We start from the raw sequence: 17,363 nt of genomic DNA on the forward strand, positions 1-17,363 counted from the left end.
CTTAAATAGTCATGTAAGGTTTGGTTCCAGTTACGACCCGATTGCTTCAGCCCATAAAGTGATTTCTTTAGTCTATACACCAGTTTATTAGTCTCACTTGATTCTGTCTCAAAACCTTCTGGTTGTTGTATATATATTTCTTCATTTATTGGTGCGTGTAGATAGGCGGTTTTTACATCCATCTGGTGAACCAACATATCATCCTGAACCACTTTCTGCATCAAAACTCTCACACTCGATAAATTAGCAGTCGGTGAAAAAGTCTCCTCATAATCAACTCCTTTTGTTTGACTAAAACCTTTAGCCACAAATCGAGCTTTATATCTGTCTGATCCGTCTGAGTTCTTTTTAACGGCATAAACCCATTTACCCCCCACTGCTTTCTTACCCTCTGGTAAAGTGGTTAAAGTAAATGTGTCATTCTCCTTAAGGGATTGAATTTCTTCATTCATCGCTTTTTCCCATTCTTTTGACTCACTTGACACAATAGCTTCACTAAATGATGTGGGTATTTCACACAACAATCTGTAGCAATAATCAACACTAGTTTGCATCTGTTCATTTTCACACTCTTTCACATCCGTGATATAATCACTCAAATAATCAGGTCTCTTTCTGATTCTGGATGGATAACGTGTAGCTCCAGCATCTACTTTATCCTCAGTTTTAACCTCGGACTCAGTTTGACTGCTTTCACTACCATCTGGAATGTCCTCATCCTTCGTCTGTTTGGGTTCACCATCTTTTCTGGATTCATAAACCTCATCTTCATACATCTGATCACTCTGTGTTTGTTGATCCATTGTCGCGGGATTTAGTATTTTTATCAATCTGTGCTTTTCAACCTTCCCGGTTTTTGGGAAATAGATCAAATATGCTGGACTATTTTTGTCATATCCCAAGAAAACACCTTTGTCGCATCTTGGATCCAGCTTTCCCCTATTTTGTTTATAAGCATAGCACAATGATCCGAATTTTTTCATTCTAGAAAGATCAGGTCTTTTTCCAGTTAACATCTTATACGCTGTCTGACCTGTGCGTTTGTTAAAACATCGGTTCCTAATCACTCCCGCGGTTTGTACTGCATATGGCCATAAAGACTTTGGCAATTCGCTCTCAACTAACATGCATCTCGCCATGTCAAAAAGTGTACGCCAGTTCCTCTCTGCTGTTCGGTTTTGATGAGGCGAATATGGCGCCGAAGTTTCCTGCCTAATGCCGTGTCTACTTAATAAATCTCTGAACTGACTGCTTGTAAATTCAGTTCCATTATCAGAACGAATGCACTTGATTTTCCCATATGACGCCACATCTGCAATAAATCTTTCAGTTGCTTGAGTTGTATCACTTTTGTGTTTCAGATTATATACAAATGTTGCACCTGAATAATCATCAACAAACGACAAAACAAACTTAAACCCTTCTTTAGAGTTTGGCGTAATCGGACCAGCCAAATCCGTATGTACCAACTCTAATGCTGCCCTGGCCTTTTCATCCGGTTCTCGGTTCCTAGTTTGAATAAACTTCCCTTGTATACAGGCTTCACATTGCATATTTTTGTTGATTTTACCCTTAATTTCCATTCCATCAACGACATTTTGCAGATTTTGAACATCCTCATAATTACAGTGTCCTAGGATTTCATGCCACGTTTGCATATCAAAACATCCATTACATTTATCTTCAAACTCTTGCACAGTGTTTATAAAGAACAGTCTCTCGTGTTCATATATAGGGAATTTTGTTCCATCAACATGTTTAAGAAAACTGTCCCCGTGTTTGAAAACCACAGTGGCTCCGTTACTAGTAGCTGCTTTTACTGACAAAATGTCCTGTGGGAACGATGGAATGTAGAGTGCTTGTTTCAATGTTACCTTGTGGCTGCGTCCTTTACTGTCGATCATACTTATCTCAGCATCTCCTCGCCGCTTTGCAGCTCCTCTGCTCCGCCTTCCGTCAGCCAACTCTACACAATGAGCCTCGGGTTGAAATGTGTCATCAAAAGTCTTAAAACTTTCGATCTTCGTGAAGATATGTGACGTCGCTCCCGTATCCACCAATAGCTGGTTATTCAGCATCTCTTGGCCGCCGTCCGGGACCCTCTGGGGTTTGGAGCCCGTCTTGAACGCGTAGTCCTTCTCCACGACCCCTCTCGCTTCATCCCGTCTTAGCTTCCTTCTACAGGTCGCATCTTTGTGTGTACTACTCCGGCAAAAACTGCACCATACACACTGCAAGATCGGCACGTTCTTGCAGTGTGTCCCTTTAGTCGAAAATTTAAAACACACAATCTCATTATTCTTTGATCTTCGGTCATCTGCTCGCCATGAAGTAGAATCCTGGTCTGATTGCACTTTTGTCCTCATTACGTTGTCATTAGTTATAGCCACACGCATTCGCTCGGTTTCTTCATAACTTCTGAGTTTTACTTTAAAATCTGAAAATGTGATTTTTGCTTCACTCTGTGTAACGTGCACAATCAGGGGTTTAAACGTCTCTGGTAGACCTTTCATTATCATTGCGATCAGAAGTCCATCAGTTAGTGACTCACCCGCATTTTTTAACGCCGTGATAATTGCTTCTGCTCGGATAATATAGTCCGTCACACTTTCATTCTTTTCATTTGTGAGAGAAGTGAGTTCAGTGTACAGACTTATGATCCTTGGCTTGCCCACTCCTGCATAATGACCTCTCAAAATTTTTAGGGCCTTCCGTCCGTCATCAACTGCATCTCTCATAACTAACGATAAACTTTTGTCATCCAGAAATTGTATCAACTCTGCATATGCTTCTGCATTTTTGTCATCATCTTCACCATCGGCTTCTTCATCACCCTCAGCCTTTAAGATGACATCTTTCAAACCTTGTAGTCTGAGATGACCAAGGAACTTCGTTTCCCATATCTCATATTTCCTTTCATCTCCATCAAATTGCAAACGGGAATATCGACTGCCCGACTCTGCCGTGCGTCTGCTCATGATGCACAAAAACGCTTACTCACTCAATCATGCCAAACTTTTAACACCTGCCGGTAACTTGCGCAGCGGAAGCGTGCTGGGCCCATAACCTGTTAGCAGAGCTGCTCTGGGCCACGTCATGGCATAATATTTTTGAGGGAGAATAAAAAGTCAACACACATATCTTATTTCTGATGGAGGACTCTGCCACTACACTTCTCCAGTCCATTCACAAAGTCGTTGCATGGTGAGACATGGATAGGAAGTGGGCGGAGCCTTTTACCGTCATTTTATTGTGACGCAAAGTACAAACACCTGTGGACACACAATCCAACAGAAACGTTTCCAGCGGTGAGTATCATGGTTGCTAGGCAACCTGAGCAGTGCGACGGAGCCTAGACCGTCCCATTTCACAAGCCTCTCACTTCCGACCTTAGCGGTCTTTGAGTACGCGGCCCTTGTGGACTGCTAAGGCTGCGTATTTTAAGGCTGCAGACCCTGAATTGGGATACAGCCACAGAGACAGAACACCAAACCATGATAACCGAAACATGGGAAAATAATAATCAAAACTGTACACTAAGAAAGCAGAACAACAAAGCATGGAGCAGCAAAAAACCAAAACACAGACAGCAATAAATACAAAACACACAGTGAAGGGAAAGGGTGAACACAAGACCCAGGGAACACAGATAAACGTGAAGGCAAGAGGACCTAAAACAGTGAATAAAAAATAACCACAAACTCAAAATGCTGGGTCGAGAGACCCAGGACCATGACACCTAAATGCATTGAGTTGCCACTATGTGATTGCCCAATTAGTGAGTAGTTAACGAGCAGTTCGAGGTGTACCCAATAAAGGTCACTCTTTTTTACATTTGTTTTAGAATTGCAATATCCTCTTTACACAGGGCCAGGAAAGCATTTCCCCTTGAAAAATAAGATAATAGAAAACAACCTATATTTGTATTCACTCAGGTTCTCTTCATCTAATCTGATAACAGATAAATGAGAGAACAAACCAAAAAATAAATAACTTATCAGTCAAATACTTTTTCATACCACTTTGTAAGTACGTAACTGTATTTACTTAGTATAACTGTGAATAATTACACAAAACCTTAGTGTTTCATATAAAAGCAAAGCTTCATATGTCTTCTTTCCAACAAGGTAAAGCAGGCTTTTATTACAATTAAGTTCAACATACAGTGGTTCATTTGGTGTGGTCATTTTGGAACATTTACCAGTTATCTAACCCACATGTGAATTGGAAGGACTGTGTAAGAATTGGCGGGACAACTACACACAAGCCTCATTATTATTCACACATGTGTGAATATTCATGAGGTCCTGCTATTACACACGCTACCACCAGGGACACTCTTGGTGATACACAGATTTAACACAAAATCAAGTTTATATGTATTAAACCGACATCTTGATTTTTTTGTTTTTTTAGGGTTAGTGGACCAATAGAAACCACTCTACGTTGTTAGATTTCAGTCAAAATTAGCAGGACACCGCCTCTGTCCTGTTAATTCAAAATGTCCTTCTAGTGTGGTGTGTATTCAGACGAAATGTCCAGCTAATACATGTTTACCAACGCACACACACACACACACACACACACACACACACACACACACACACACACACACACACACACTTTGTATATATCCATATTATGCAGTAACTTCATTTGTGTGGATGTGCCAACTGCATGACAGAAGAGTGTGTATGAAAAGCAATAAGAAGACGTCATTGTTACATACCAGTATAATGTCCTCCATGCATTCCTCCGTGATGGTTACACACAGCATAAAGATCATACAGGAATTCATGAGGAAGCATCATGTCAGCAGCTTGGTGTGGTTGGCCTGAGTGCTGTTTCCAGGAAGGTGGTGATGGCCCCATATTCAGGTTCTTCATGCTCTGGCTTCGCTTCACTACATGCGGTGCCATGTCCAGACCAGTTAGAGGGAAACGCACGAGTGTTGACAGCTTGTTCCTTCGCTCTCCAACCTGTTTCAAAAATCATTATTCATACATACAGTCCATACACACCATTATGTTTGCACATTTTTGTACTTTAAATACTTGGAAATACTTTTTTTTCTTTTGCAATTCTCAATAGTAATGTGCCAATTACTATTTTTGCCTAATGGCAAAGGCTTGACTGATTCTATATCCACTCTTTTGCTGTGACAGGAACAGCAGGGACTCTATCTATAGAAATGTATGACTGATTGATTTACAAAGTATTGTGTTGATTATAGTTACAATGGAAAACAAAATGGTCATTTCCTTAAATATGTGTTGTGTCTAGAAAGTGATTTGAGGGCACCTGCGGCAAGCAGTATGAAGTTCACAGGGCATACACCAGTGTACCCAGTACAATGGCTCAACAATCACCTTTCAACATGAGAGTGATGAAAAGCATTCAAGCAAGAAAATGCTTGAGTAGCTTTACAATAAGTATTGACTGTTCTGAGTGGTGCAGTAATAAAATTTCTCAACATAACAACTAACACATGCGAGCCTGACAGAAAGAATGTGAGTCTGAACACAATTTTAAGATATTTCAGCTTTGGGTATGTAATTTATTTAAAAAATTGAAAACATAAATATTTTTGTTTCTCTGTTATTTTAGAGTCTTTACCTTACAATATAAAGCACCTTGAGGTAACAGTTGTTGTGATTTGCGCCTATATAAATTAATCTGAATGAAAATGAATTGACCAAAACATACAGCGAAAGCTGGTCAGGAGATTTTTGAAAGTAAAGTCAGTACTTTTAATGACCAGGTCTGTCACCTGATCTCACTGAGCAGTGGCTGAAGACAAAGTTAAAAACAGAACAGCTCGTGAGCAAACAATTGGAATCAACTGCAGTAAAAGCTAGAACTACATTTAGATTCACAAAGCTGTACAACAACAAGTGAATATGCAGGCAAATATTACTCTGTTAGGAATCTGAACATCTACAAAAAGATTCAAAAGTAAAACTAGCATATAGCTGCCAAATGAATTAAACGGCAAATAAATAAAGACAAACTATTTGCATATGTCAAAGAAACATAAATGAATTCTGCTTTTACTTACTGTCAGTTTTATTCCAGAGGCTCTTTAGAAGTAACCAGAATCAGAAAACAAAAGTTTTAGGTCAGTAAAAGAAGTGCCCAGCAGTTTTCTCTTACATGCTTGTGATTCAGTATGGATTTTTTATTCAAATCACTTTTTAGTATAGAAGCTTTCCTACTGAGATTGAATCCTTATCATGATGGAAGGCCCTGCATAACCCCCCAACCTTAGAAATTGTGCTGTGCATATTACTGGCTCTGGTCTCTGATGCTAAGCCGGTGCTTGGTACAGATTTTGGCAGACTGACTGACTGAATTCTAATGCAGAGAGAAAAGGTGTGTCAGTCAGGAACTCCAAAATCAGGATCTGATACTAGAGTTTTTGAAGAAAGGGTCTCATGTGAGGTGATCAGCAGGGCTTAACTCATGGGGCCTTCCCTCTTTCTGCTTCTTTCTTTCCAAGCAAAGTGTAAAAGCCTGAAGTCTGACTTTTTGTCCTTGGCTCTGGACAAGAGCTGTGGTGCCTGCGACACAGCCCACATATACTACTTCCCTTTGTACGTGGAATAACAAAAGAGTTTGAAATTGAGCAGCACAATAGGAAGTGATTTGTTCATGGAGGCAAGTGCATGCTTTGATAGAAAATGGGACACACTGACAGGTGTTAGAACTGATGTTTGTCCAAATCTGACATGGAAAAATGTTGGACTTTTGAAGTGGACGAAGGATAAAGTGAGTGAAATTAACCCACAACTAAAATTGGTATTTTGGCATTGTATTATACACTAAGAGGTGCTGTGTAAGTCAGAGCAAAATAATTAACCATGTTGCTAATGTCATAACTAAAAGAGTTTATTGGGGAATATATATCACACATCTGTCAGGGGGTTCAACCTGAGCAAAGTGCTAAAAACAGTGTGCAGCCTGACAGCAAAAATTCAACAATTTTGTGAGACAAAAGGCAAAGGACATCCAGAACTGTCAGATGCATAATGGAAAGCTGATGCTGCGTTTGCTGTTGATGTGACTGTCCTACCTCAGCTTTAAAGCACTTGTTCAGGCCAAAAACAGACTAGATCTCTTTCACTGAACAAGAAGAAAGAACTGAAAAACGTCACATGAATACATGAAACTACAAGTAAGATGGCAGTACAATATATTCTATAAAGTAAAATAAAGTTTAGGGTATTTGAAATTTAGCAAAAACATGCACATTTTGCTCACAGTTGTTTTTGAGAAAATTGATTAAATTGATAAATTGTCTTAAAATATTGGTGTTTTTAACTATACCTCTTACATTTTCATTGCCTAATTGTAACATCTGCTCTCATCAGCAGCAGTTTATAAGATTAATATTGAGCATAAATGAGTCCAGCTTATTGGTGCAGCCCCCCACAGCAGTCCCAGTTTCTCAACATTCGACAGTTCCAGGTAAGACTCGTAATGACTGTGAGGAATTTATTATGTTCAGCAAGGCGGTATTAAGCACTAATGTAAAATATTACAGCACTACACTCCGGGGAGTGTGCGGAGCAATTGTACAGATTAAGTGAAAAGAAAAATCCCATCACTACATAACTTCTTACATCTATTCTATCCACGGAGGACATAAATGAATAGGCTGGGTCTCAGGAGCATATTGGCACATATGGAGCAAAAGGATCTTCAGGGATGTTCATGTTTTTTGGCATTAATGCTATACTCAGTATATGGCCCATAGGGAAAATTAATTTGGCTTCTGGAGAAAAAAATAATCATTATAAAATTGATTTATCAGTCATTTCTGTGTGTTAGGATATGTTATTAAATGTGGCAACAATGTTTTTTTGTTTTTAAGCTCCCATCAGCTTGGCATGTGTTTGCAAATGTAAGTGAAAGTTGACGAACTATTGTAAACTCTCTGTTAAAAGATTGTTTGTTTGTTTATTAAATTTGAAGTTTCCTAAAACCATTAGTTGTGTCATTGTGACTTAAACTTGTCCTGGTCAGGGCCATTGAAAAAAACAAAGTGATGGCTTAAATGAGACCAGATTAGTTAAGTAAAGGTTAACAAATGCTACCATTTTGTTAACACAAACAAGTTTGGTCAAGTTTCTCCAAAACACAGGGAGCCTTTTCAGATCACGGGATATTGTTTGTTAGCTGTGCTGGAAAACAAGGTGCTTTCCTAATGTGGCAAAAGTTTAATTGTTATGCACGCTGGTAACATATCCAAGCTTAAGTATAGTAGTATTACTATGTTACTAAAAAGATTACCGTGAACCAATTACGAATAAAAGGTCGCATGTTATGACCTTACAGTGTTAGGCATAGCAAACATAGCTGCTGCAACAAAATACTGACAACTTACAATGTGTTCATTAAAACTCAGAGAAGCAAACATCTAAAGAAAAGGGCAGGGTTCACTTTTGAAACAAGGAACAAGAAGAACCAGGCATATGAAGGGATACTAATGAGTCTCCTGTGAAAGCAGCAAGGGTTCGTGTCAAGGGTTTTTCAAATGTTTAATTACAGGGAGACGCACAAACGAAGTCGAAACCTAATTTCTATCTGTAGTCCCTGAGCAAAAAAACACTAGTGATGGGTCAGTTATAGCAAAAAGGCATGGTTTATTTTAACCCGGTCATGGCAGGAGATTCAGTACAACTGAAACTGGTGTGCATACCCAATGATCTCAGCTAGGGAAATGACCTACACACTCTAAAGCCTGTGCTGAATTACTATGAAATTGCAGTACGGGGATGAGTACTGGGAAGCTACCATGTGAACAGATGGGAAAAAACATAATAATAAGAGACTCCACCAGACAGCAAAAAGGAGAAAGCAGTGATCTATCTGATTATACCAGGTGTGGGGAAAAATATGGCCTGGCGTACACAGTGAGAAAGATTCTAACCACGGCAGGCCTCTGGGAATGAGCCATCCTAAAAGCATATATCTGTATATCTGATGCTGAAAAAGTCTGTGGCTGATCACTAATTCTTCTTTATTTCACTCCCTTTATGTGTCATCTGCCTCCATCTTACCCCACACCTTCTGTAACACCAACCCTTTGCATGTCCTCTTTCAGTTTTCATTTGTTTTTTTCCTGCATTGATGTACAACATCAGAATGTTTCATAAAGAGTGGTTAGAAAGTACCAGCAATTAATTTGTGTGGCACATTGGCTTTCATCATAGTTGTTTTCACTTGCCTTCTTTCATGTTCTTCCTTTCAGTAAACAGTCAGAATTCATAAAAACACCACTTTTTATCTTTTTTGTTGTTGCCATGGCTCTAAACAAAGTTTAGTTGAGGAAGAGAATGCATAGGTTTGAATCCTTTTTAACTTTCCAGACTGGGATCTCCCAGGATATTAAAGAACTTCACGGTGGCAAGGTAATGGGGTGTGGGGGATTTAGACCGATAATGATAATACGTGTTTGGAATAATGCATGAAGGCCAGAGAAAGGTGGGGTGTTGGTTTTAAAGAAGCAGGCTACGAGGCATGCTTCAATGATTGTGACATGGCGCTTGCCTATCTCACTAAAGAGGAAAGGGGGATGGAAAGAAACTTACTGTGTATAGTTTTTTCAGGCTGTTGGGGATCTTTCAGTTTCTATTTGGGTATTGACTGCTTTTTCTCTCATTTTCATTCCAGTCCTTGCCTTTTGGTTTGTGTTTTAAGCCACTTAGCACTGACCTATAAATCATTCAAGCATAAAAGACCCGTTGCCACTGATTTTCAATCCATACCTCAGCCCATTTCTCCCTGTTTCCCTTTCCTCTTTGACTGAGACCATTTTTGATTATGCTTCGACGAACATTAGCTGGATCAACAGAAGGGTTAGATGCATCACTGCATCCATCCTTTTTTTTTTAAGGACTTGACTTTCATGACTTACTGATAGCTTTTTTGGGGGGGGGCACTAAGGCCACTTTTGTCTTTTAGGCCACTTTTGTCTTTTTTTTTCCTTCCGCTTGTCCAGTTTCCTGCAGATCATGATGAGATATTCTTTAAGTTTTCAGCTAACAGCTCTTTAGGAATGACTTTGGTGCAAAAACACCCTGTCAAACTTTGTTATCTTTTGCATTTTTCATAGATTAAATTAAAGCAAAAGAAACAAATTGTGGTTGTTTGTGGCAGGCTGGTAGTAACAAAGTGCTTAAAGATATGATATAACCGTGGCTCAGGGAGTTGGGAAGCGTATCTGTAACCGGAAGGTCGCTGGTTCGATCCCCGGGCTTTCTGTCCTGGTCGTTGTGTCCTTGGGCAAGACACTTTACCCTACCGCCTACTGGTGTTGGCCAGAGGGGCCGATGGCGCGAAATGGCAGCCTCGCTTCTATCAGTCTGCCCCAGGGCAGCTGTAGCTACAACTGTAGCTGCCTCCACCAGTGTGTGAATGAATAGTGGCATTGTAAAGCGCTTTGGGTGCCTTGAAAAGCGCTATATAAATCCAATCCATTATTATTATTATTATTATTATAAAATTGGTTCTTTGCTAAATTGTCTGCTATGTGTAGACACAAAAATGGTTTATGCCTTGAGTTAAGTGCCTTTTCATGCTTGAATGACACACAGGTCACTGTTAAGTGGCTTAACAACAACAACAACAACAACAAAAAGTCCCCTGAAGATGGTCAGGCACAAAGGATTTTCTGGGACTTTTATACTCTTGCAAAAATCAGTCCATAAAAGGCCAGTTTTATTCTCTCTAATATCCAATCCAACACTGGGCCATCAAGAGAAACTGTAAGCACAATAACAACAACAACAAACTTTATTTATAGAGCACATTTAAAAACCAGTGGTATACCGAAGTGCTTAAGATAAGAGACAGAGAAGTAACACGAGTATTATAAGGCCTTAGCAAAGTATCAAATATACTCACAGGTCAATGCCACTAATACACAGGGGTAATATGAAATGCATATCAAAATAAAAACATAATAAAAGCACAAGCCATAAAAATCTGTATAAGGAAAAATAGAGTAAGTCTAAAAGTCAAGTGCAAGCATTAACAAGGAGGAAAGGCGAGATTAAACAAATAGGTTTTTAACCGTGATTTAAAAGATTGGATGGAATCGGACGCCCGGATCACAATCGGAAGGTTATTCCACAACTCTGGTGCAGCCAGGGCAAACGCCCGGGCACCTCTAGACTTCAGCCGAGATCTAGGCTGCACCAAGAGTAACTGAGTAGATGATCTTAATGCTCTGGCAGGAACATACGATTTAAGGAGTTCCTTAAGGTAGCTCGGTGCTGTGTTGTTGGTAATTTTAAACGTGAGCAGCAGTATTTTAAATTGGATGCGGTATTTTATGGGTAGCCAATGCAGGTCAGCTAGAACAGGAGTGATACAGGCAAACTTCCCAGTTCTGGTCAGAATGTATGCCGCAGCATTTTGGACTGTCTGCAGTCTATGAAGGAGGGCAGAATGAAGACCAAAATAAAGTGAGTTGCAGTAATCCAGCCTTGAGGTCACAAAGGCGTGGATGAGCTTTTCCAGTTTTCCAGTTCCCGTCAATAATGAGTTTATTAATTCGTAATTTGTAGTTGTTATGGCAAGTATTTTATCACAAACATGTTTTCACATACCCATCATCCACAGAGAAACAATTTCATTTTTACTCATTTTTATACTGAGCTGCTCTTTGACAGAGAGGTTGTCTTTTTCAATGACTGTTCACAAATGGCCCTTTTCACAGTATTCATCTGGCTTCCCTTTCTTGTTTCCTGCAGTGCTTTTGAAATCATTAAAGGCTACATTTCTTTACACTCAAACTCATCTTTTCATTTAGTATTTCAGGAAAGAAATTTGGCTTAACTGAGCCATAAAAATGATCTTTTCTTATCCTGATGAGTTCTCACAAACTGCTTTCTTGTTAAAGCAAATCCTTTAGACAACTGCAGTTTATTTAAAAGACTGTTCATATAACTAGTTGTTAATTGGAAATTGCACGTATACTCTTTTCCTGCAGCATTCAACAGACTTGTTGTTGTGTTTAGCTTCAGTTTTTTTGCACTGTTGTGTTAAATGTAGTCTGTATAATGTGTTTTAAATGAGACTAAACACAGTAAACGTTTGAATAATTATTTCAGTTCATTTTACAAAATAATCTTAAAGTTATTATTGTAAGTTGATGCTATTTGAAATCACGTTAATTTTAGTCATTTCAAAGGCGTGTATTCATATTTCTTGAATACTGTATCTGGCTCCTCTATAAATTGTCAAATTGTCTGTGTAGAGTCAGATAATAGTTCCTCAGGTGTTTGTTACTACCATAGACATCTTTTAAATAAATTATTTTGATGACTGTAGTAGTAATGTAATGATCAAGATGAAAGTCTTCACTTGAGACCACTTTGAAGCTGGCCTACCTGACGGAAGCGCTTGAGATGGAGGATCAGTATGTCTGGCAGAGTCCACAGGCTCATCTTCACCATACCCTGTTGAAGCTGCTTACAGTGGGGGCACTTCCAGGCATCATCTGGTGCAAGCTGGAATCAATATTTACATCAATTAGGTGCATAGTTACATAAATAAAGCAGGTGATATTAATCTATTTTTCATTTGCCTTTCCCAGATCAAAAATAAAAGCTTGCCTGATTAATTTTTTCACACGTTTAGTTTTGTCATAATGATGCCTGATTGCATGAAAGCTTTTTGAATTAAAGTCTTGTCCTTGTTCCACTTAAGGGTGGAACAATTTTCTCGCTTTCCTCGTCTTTGGTTTTTCATCTTCACAGAAGCACCTTAAGGTGCTTTGAAGTCACTGTATAGAGGATAAAATGACTGGATTTTGTATGGCACATTACTCATCTTATTGACCACTAAAAGTGCTCTACTCATTCACAAAGCTCTTCATATGATGCTACAAAATACCCCCCAAACACACACGCAGATGATAAATGATGAGCAATTTTGAGGTGCGTTTGACATGCAGACTAAAGGACCCATTGATAAAAAAAAAGTACACCACCCCTCCAATTACCGATAAATCTATTCTACTGCCTAAGCCATGGTCACCTTAAATACACTTTCATTAGCTCAACATATTAAAATGCATCATCTTGGGATTTTTCTCTTCTTGCTTTATGGTTTAGAGGTCTGTGCTGCAGACTGGCAAATCTAAAGAATGGTAAAAGGTTCACTTGTTTGTGACTGACATCTCAAAGATTGCTTGGACAGGAAAAATGCCTTTAGCTGCATCAGCTCGTCATAGTACTCAGAGGAAAAATGGACAACTTCACAAAAATTATTATATAAATAATGCCCTTAGGCTAAAAAATGTCCTGTGCACACACGCTGTCAGTTAATCCTACTACAACTGTCTCATGGCTAGAAACCTAACATTTACAGTTGCTATGGTTACAGGCGGGTTTTGAAAGGCAGACAATAAGTCAGCGCTGCCCACTGAGACTTTGTGTTTTGTTTTCAAAAAAGCAGAGCCTCTCTCACAAAAGTGCAGTACAACATGTTTAGATTCTCTTCCATAAAGAAAAACTATGTTTCCCTTTCACACACTGTTGCCCTTTGAGCTGCAAGTCTGATTGTGGGTTACACTTGCTATAGCAATAAGTGACCAGATAAATATTACCTGCCAAGAAACTGCAAACGCTAATCAAATCTGGTACAATGTGTCAATTCTCTGGCTGGCTTTTGTGCAGGGTCTCTTACAAATAAATAAACAAATAAAGCTACTGTTGGAGTTAGGGGTGTGGTTTGTGGCTCGGCAGAGGGAGAAGAGAAGGGGGAGGTGGTTCGGGTTCAGTGCTAGCTGAGGCTGTTACATGTAGTCCAATCGCTCTCCCCTATTCATGTAGTAGCACTCCTGAACCAGAGGGAGAGGAGTTTGGAGTGAGAGGAACAATTGCAGGCTTATGAAAAGATGTGATGAACACAACGGGGAGAGTCGAGGTGCACAAGAAACGAGCGCTATACAAAAAAGTAATTAGCCATGGAAACAAGTGTGTCTGCCTGTAGCGTCGGGACACACAGTGTATCTAACTTGTTACAACTACTTATTCTGTGAGCTCTCAAAGAGAGAAATTACTCTTGAATACCAGTGTCCACTGAGGCACATGCAGTACGATTGCTATGCTACTGTGTGTGTCAATGTGTGTGCACATGTACGACTACCTTTGTAAAGACTGGTTTTGGTTTTAGATCTTGGGAGGAAGGATTTTGAGAAAGTGGATAAGTTTTGACTATGACTTTGTGCTTTTTTTCTGAGAGCTTCAGAGGGTTGGAATTTGGCTTTAGGGCCAAGGTTTGGGTTCAGAATGAGATAATTATATTAGAGGATAATAAACTAAACCATTAAGGAGATTTCATCATGCACATCTTGCTGCTGTGGTGGGAAAAATCTCTTCTGTGTTTCTTTAGAGTTTGTATAGATGATGTGCTGTTTACTATTGTTAGTACTGAGATTATACTGACATTTTGTTCTTGGGTACAAAGCACCATTATAATGTGTGTTGCCCCATAAACACAAGCAATGACAAGACATCTATATAACAACGGCCTGACTGCAGGACTGCCAAAAATTATTTTCAAGCTGCCAACTTGTCATAAACTTTGAGGAGTCAGACTTAAAGAGCAAAAACAAAAAGGATAAAAGGTTTTGTCTTTGGTGCTCAGTGACCAAGGCTGCAAGATTACAATATAAATTGTTATAATGTCACAGGACAAAACCCAAATTGTCCGTTTCTAAGAAGAGCCTTTGCTGCTAAACCTTTGTTAATCTAAAACAAGCAGCAGTATAAAGTAAAAAGAAAAACAAACAAAAAAAGCCCCGAATAGCTTGATTTTCTTAAATTCAGAAAACACTTTCACTTTTCAAGAAATGCTCTGCAGACCTGTTAGGCCAGGCAGGCATTTTTGCCTGACTACAAGATGTGACAAGGTTTACTGCTCGTTAACATTTGTGATTTTCATTTCATTTATCACTCATCCTCATTAAGTTCAGGATTTTTCTGATCTTTTATTTGTGTCCAAGTTAACAAACAAGGACAGAGAAGGAGTGTAGTGTAATTTAAATGAATAATGTTCAATAATTTAAAAATGAATAAAACCTACAATAGACAAGTTTGAGCAACAGAATTGCTTGCATTTTGGGAATATAGTACCAACTCTGTTTATGGAGAAGTCTACCATTTTGGGTTCGTTCAGTGTTTTAGATCAATGAGACTCCCGTCTGCAGTTACAAAGCATTTCATGTTGCATTCAGGATGACCGGAAACTAATGGCTGAGCCCATAAACTAATCAGGAAAGTGTTTTCTGAGGTCACAGAGAAAGGACACGCTGTGGGCCATTTCTCTGTGGTCTTATATTCAACCTGAAGCTTTGACACAACCAGAGGAGGCGCCACCTGCTGGCTATTAGAAAGAATGCAGACTTAAGGTATTTTTTTTTTAAATCTTTTTATTTAGACTTTACATGTACTGCTTAGTTCATAACACATTGTTTCAAAAAGCTGTGCTGAAGGTTAGCAAAATGTTGCTCCATTTTACCCTGACTTAGGTAAAATACATATAAAGAAAAACTCCCTAATTCCTGTTTGTATGAGTGGACTTTTGGACACAGCTGTAACAGTTTTTCCTGCATCATTATATTATGTGGGAATAGATGTAAGCTATAACATGTTGATAAGTGAACTGCACAAAAATTATTTACCAGCTGCCAGCTTGTTGTTATAGTCTTACAGATGCTGCTAGCACAGATTTTGTTTTCAGAGAAACTATTTGCAATCACTGTGCTTAGTAAGGTTATCCTTCTATATGCCTTCAGTTAATCCAAAATGCTGCAGCAAGAGTACTGAAGGGACTAGAAAGAGAGAGCATATTTGTCCCATATTGGCCTCCCTTCATTGGCTTCCTGTTAAATCCAGAATTGAATTCAAAGTCCTTTTCCTCACATACAAGGTCTTAAATAATAGAATAGAATAGAATAGAATAGAATAGCCTTTATTGTCATTGTACAGAGTACAACGAAATTGGAGTGCCACTCCCTTGGTGCAAGATTCAATAATAAATATAAATGTAAAATATAAAAAGTACAATAAAACAATCGCAAGTACTCAAACAATAGTAAGTACGATATATACAGGATAGCAGCATTAATATAATGACAGTATGAATAGCAGCATAATATAATGGCAGTGACGGTATGGTATAGCTAAGCAGGTTCAATTGTATTTGTGCTTATTTACTACGGTGATCGCTCTGGGAAAGAAGCCATCCCTGAATCTGTTTGTCCTGGTTTTATGTGACCTGTACCGTCGGCCTGATGGTAATAGTTCAAACAGTTGGTTGCTGGGGTGAGAGTAGTCCTTGATGATATTGCCAGCTCTGCTGAGGTACCGAGAGTTTGCAGTGACCTCCAGGCTGGGCAGAGAGCAGCCAGTGATCTTCTGGGCTGTGTTGATGACCCTCTGCAGTACTTTCCTGTCCGCAGCTGAGTACCCTGCATACCATGTTGTTATGCCGTACGTTAGAATGCTCTCTATGGTGGCTCTGTAAAATGTCACCAGCAGCCTCTCCTCCAGGTTGTTCCTCCTGAGCACTCTCAGAAAGTGGAGACGCTGCTGGGCCTTTTTTACCACCGCCATGGTATTTGCAGTCCAGGAGAGGTCATCAGAGATCTGCACGCCCAGAAACCTCATGGAGTGTACCCTTTCCACACAGTTCCCGTGAATGTAAAGTGGGGCCGGGTCTGCTCTGCCCTTCCTGAAGTCCAAGATAAGTTCTTTAGTTTTCGTGGTGTTCAGTTGGAGGTTGTTAACTGAACACCACTCAGTCAGTCTGTTGACCTCATCTCTGTAGTCCGACTCATCACCCCTTGAGATGAGTCCAACCACTGTGGTGTCATCCACGAACTTTATGATGGTGTTTGAGAGATGGGTAGGGGAGCAGTTGGATGTGTAGAGCGTAAACAGGAGGGGACTCAAAACACATCCTTGTGGAGACCCGGTGCTGAGTGTGATGGTGCTGGACAGGTGGGGGCCGAGTCTGACAGACTGTGGTCTATTTGTCAGGAAGTCCTTGATCCAGAGGCAGATGGGGGTGGAGAGTCCCAGGTGAGACAGTTTCTAGACCAGGATCTCCGGGATGATATGATTGAATGCTGAGCTAAAGTCCAGAAAGAGCATTCTTCCAGTCACCGTTCTCACTCACTATGTGTTAATAGACCTCTCTGCACTGAATCATACTTGTTATTAATCTCTGGCTCTCTTCCACAGCATGTCTTTTATCCTGATTTCCTTCTCTCACCCCAGATAGCAGATAGCCCCGCCCCTCCCTGAGCCTGGTTCTGCCGGAAGTTTCTTCCTGTTAAAAGGGAG

General features: G+C 39.7%; 1 protein-coding gene across 1 annotated transcript in view; it reads right to left on the bottom strand.

The window, feature by feature from the left end:
• The window catches only part of usp43a (ubiquitin specific peptidase 43a), a 144,627-nt gene that overhangs the window by 31,585 nt on the left and 95,679 nt on the right, over positions 1 to 17,363 (bottom strand). Inside the window, exons 12-13 of the mRNA XM_085410200.1 lie at positions 12,399 to 12,518; positions 4,730 to 4,979 (exon numbers count right to left, since the gene is read on the bottom strand). Of these exons, the coding sequence (XP_085266326.1) occupies positions 4,730 to 4,979; positions 12,399 to 12,518 (370 nt within the window). The remainder of the gene's footprint in view (positions 1 to 4,729; positions 4,980 to 12,398; positions 12,519 to 17,363) is intronic.

This window comes from Rhamphochromis longiceps, linkage group LG6 (genome assembly GCF_057381845.1).
Source record: "Rhamphochromis longiceps isolate RC_006_pf linkage group LG6, R_longiceps_female_GT1.1, whole genome shotgun sequence".
In the NCBI taxonomy this organism is placed as follows: Eukaryota; Metazoa; Chordata; class Actinopteri; order Cichliformes; family Cichlidae; genus Rhamphochromis; species Rhamphochromis longiceps.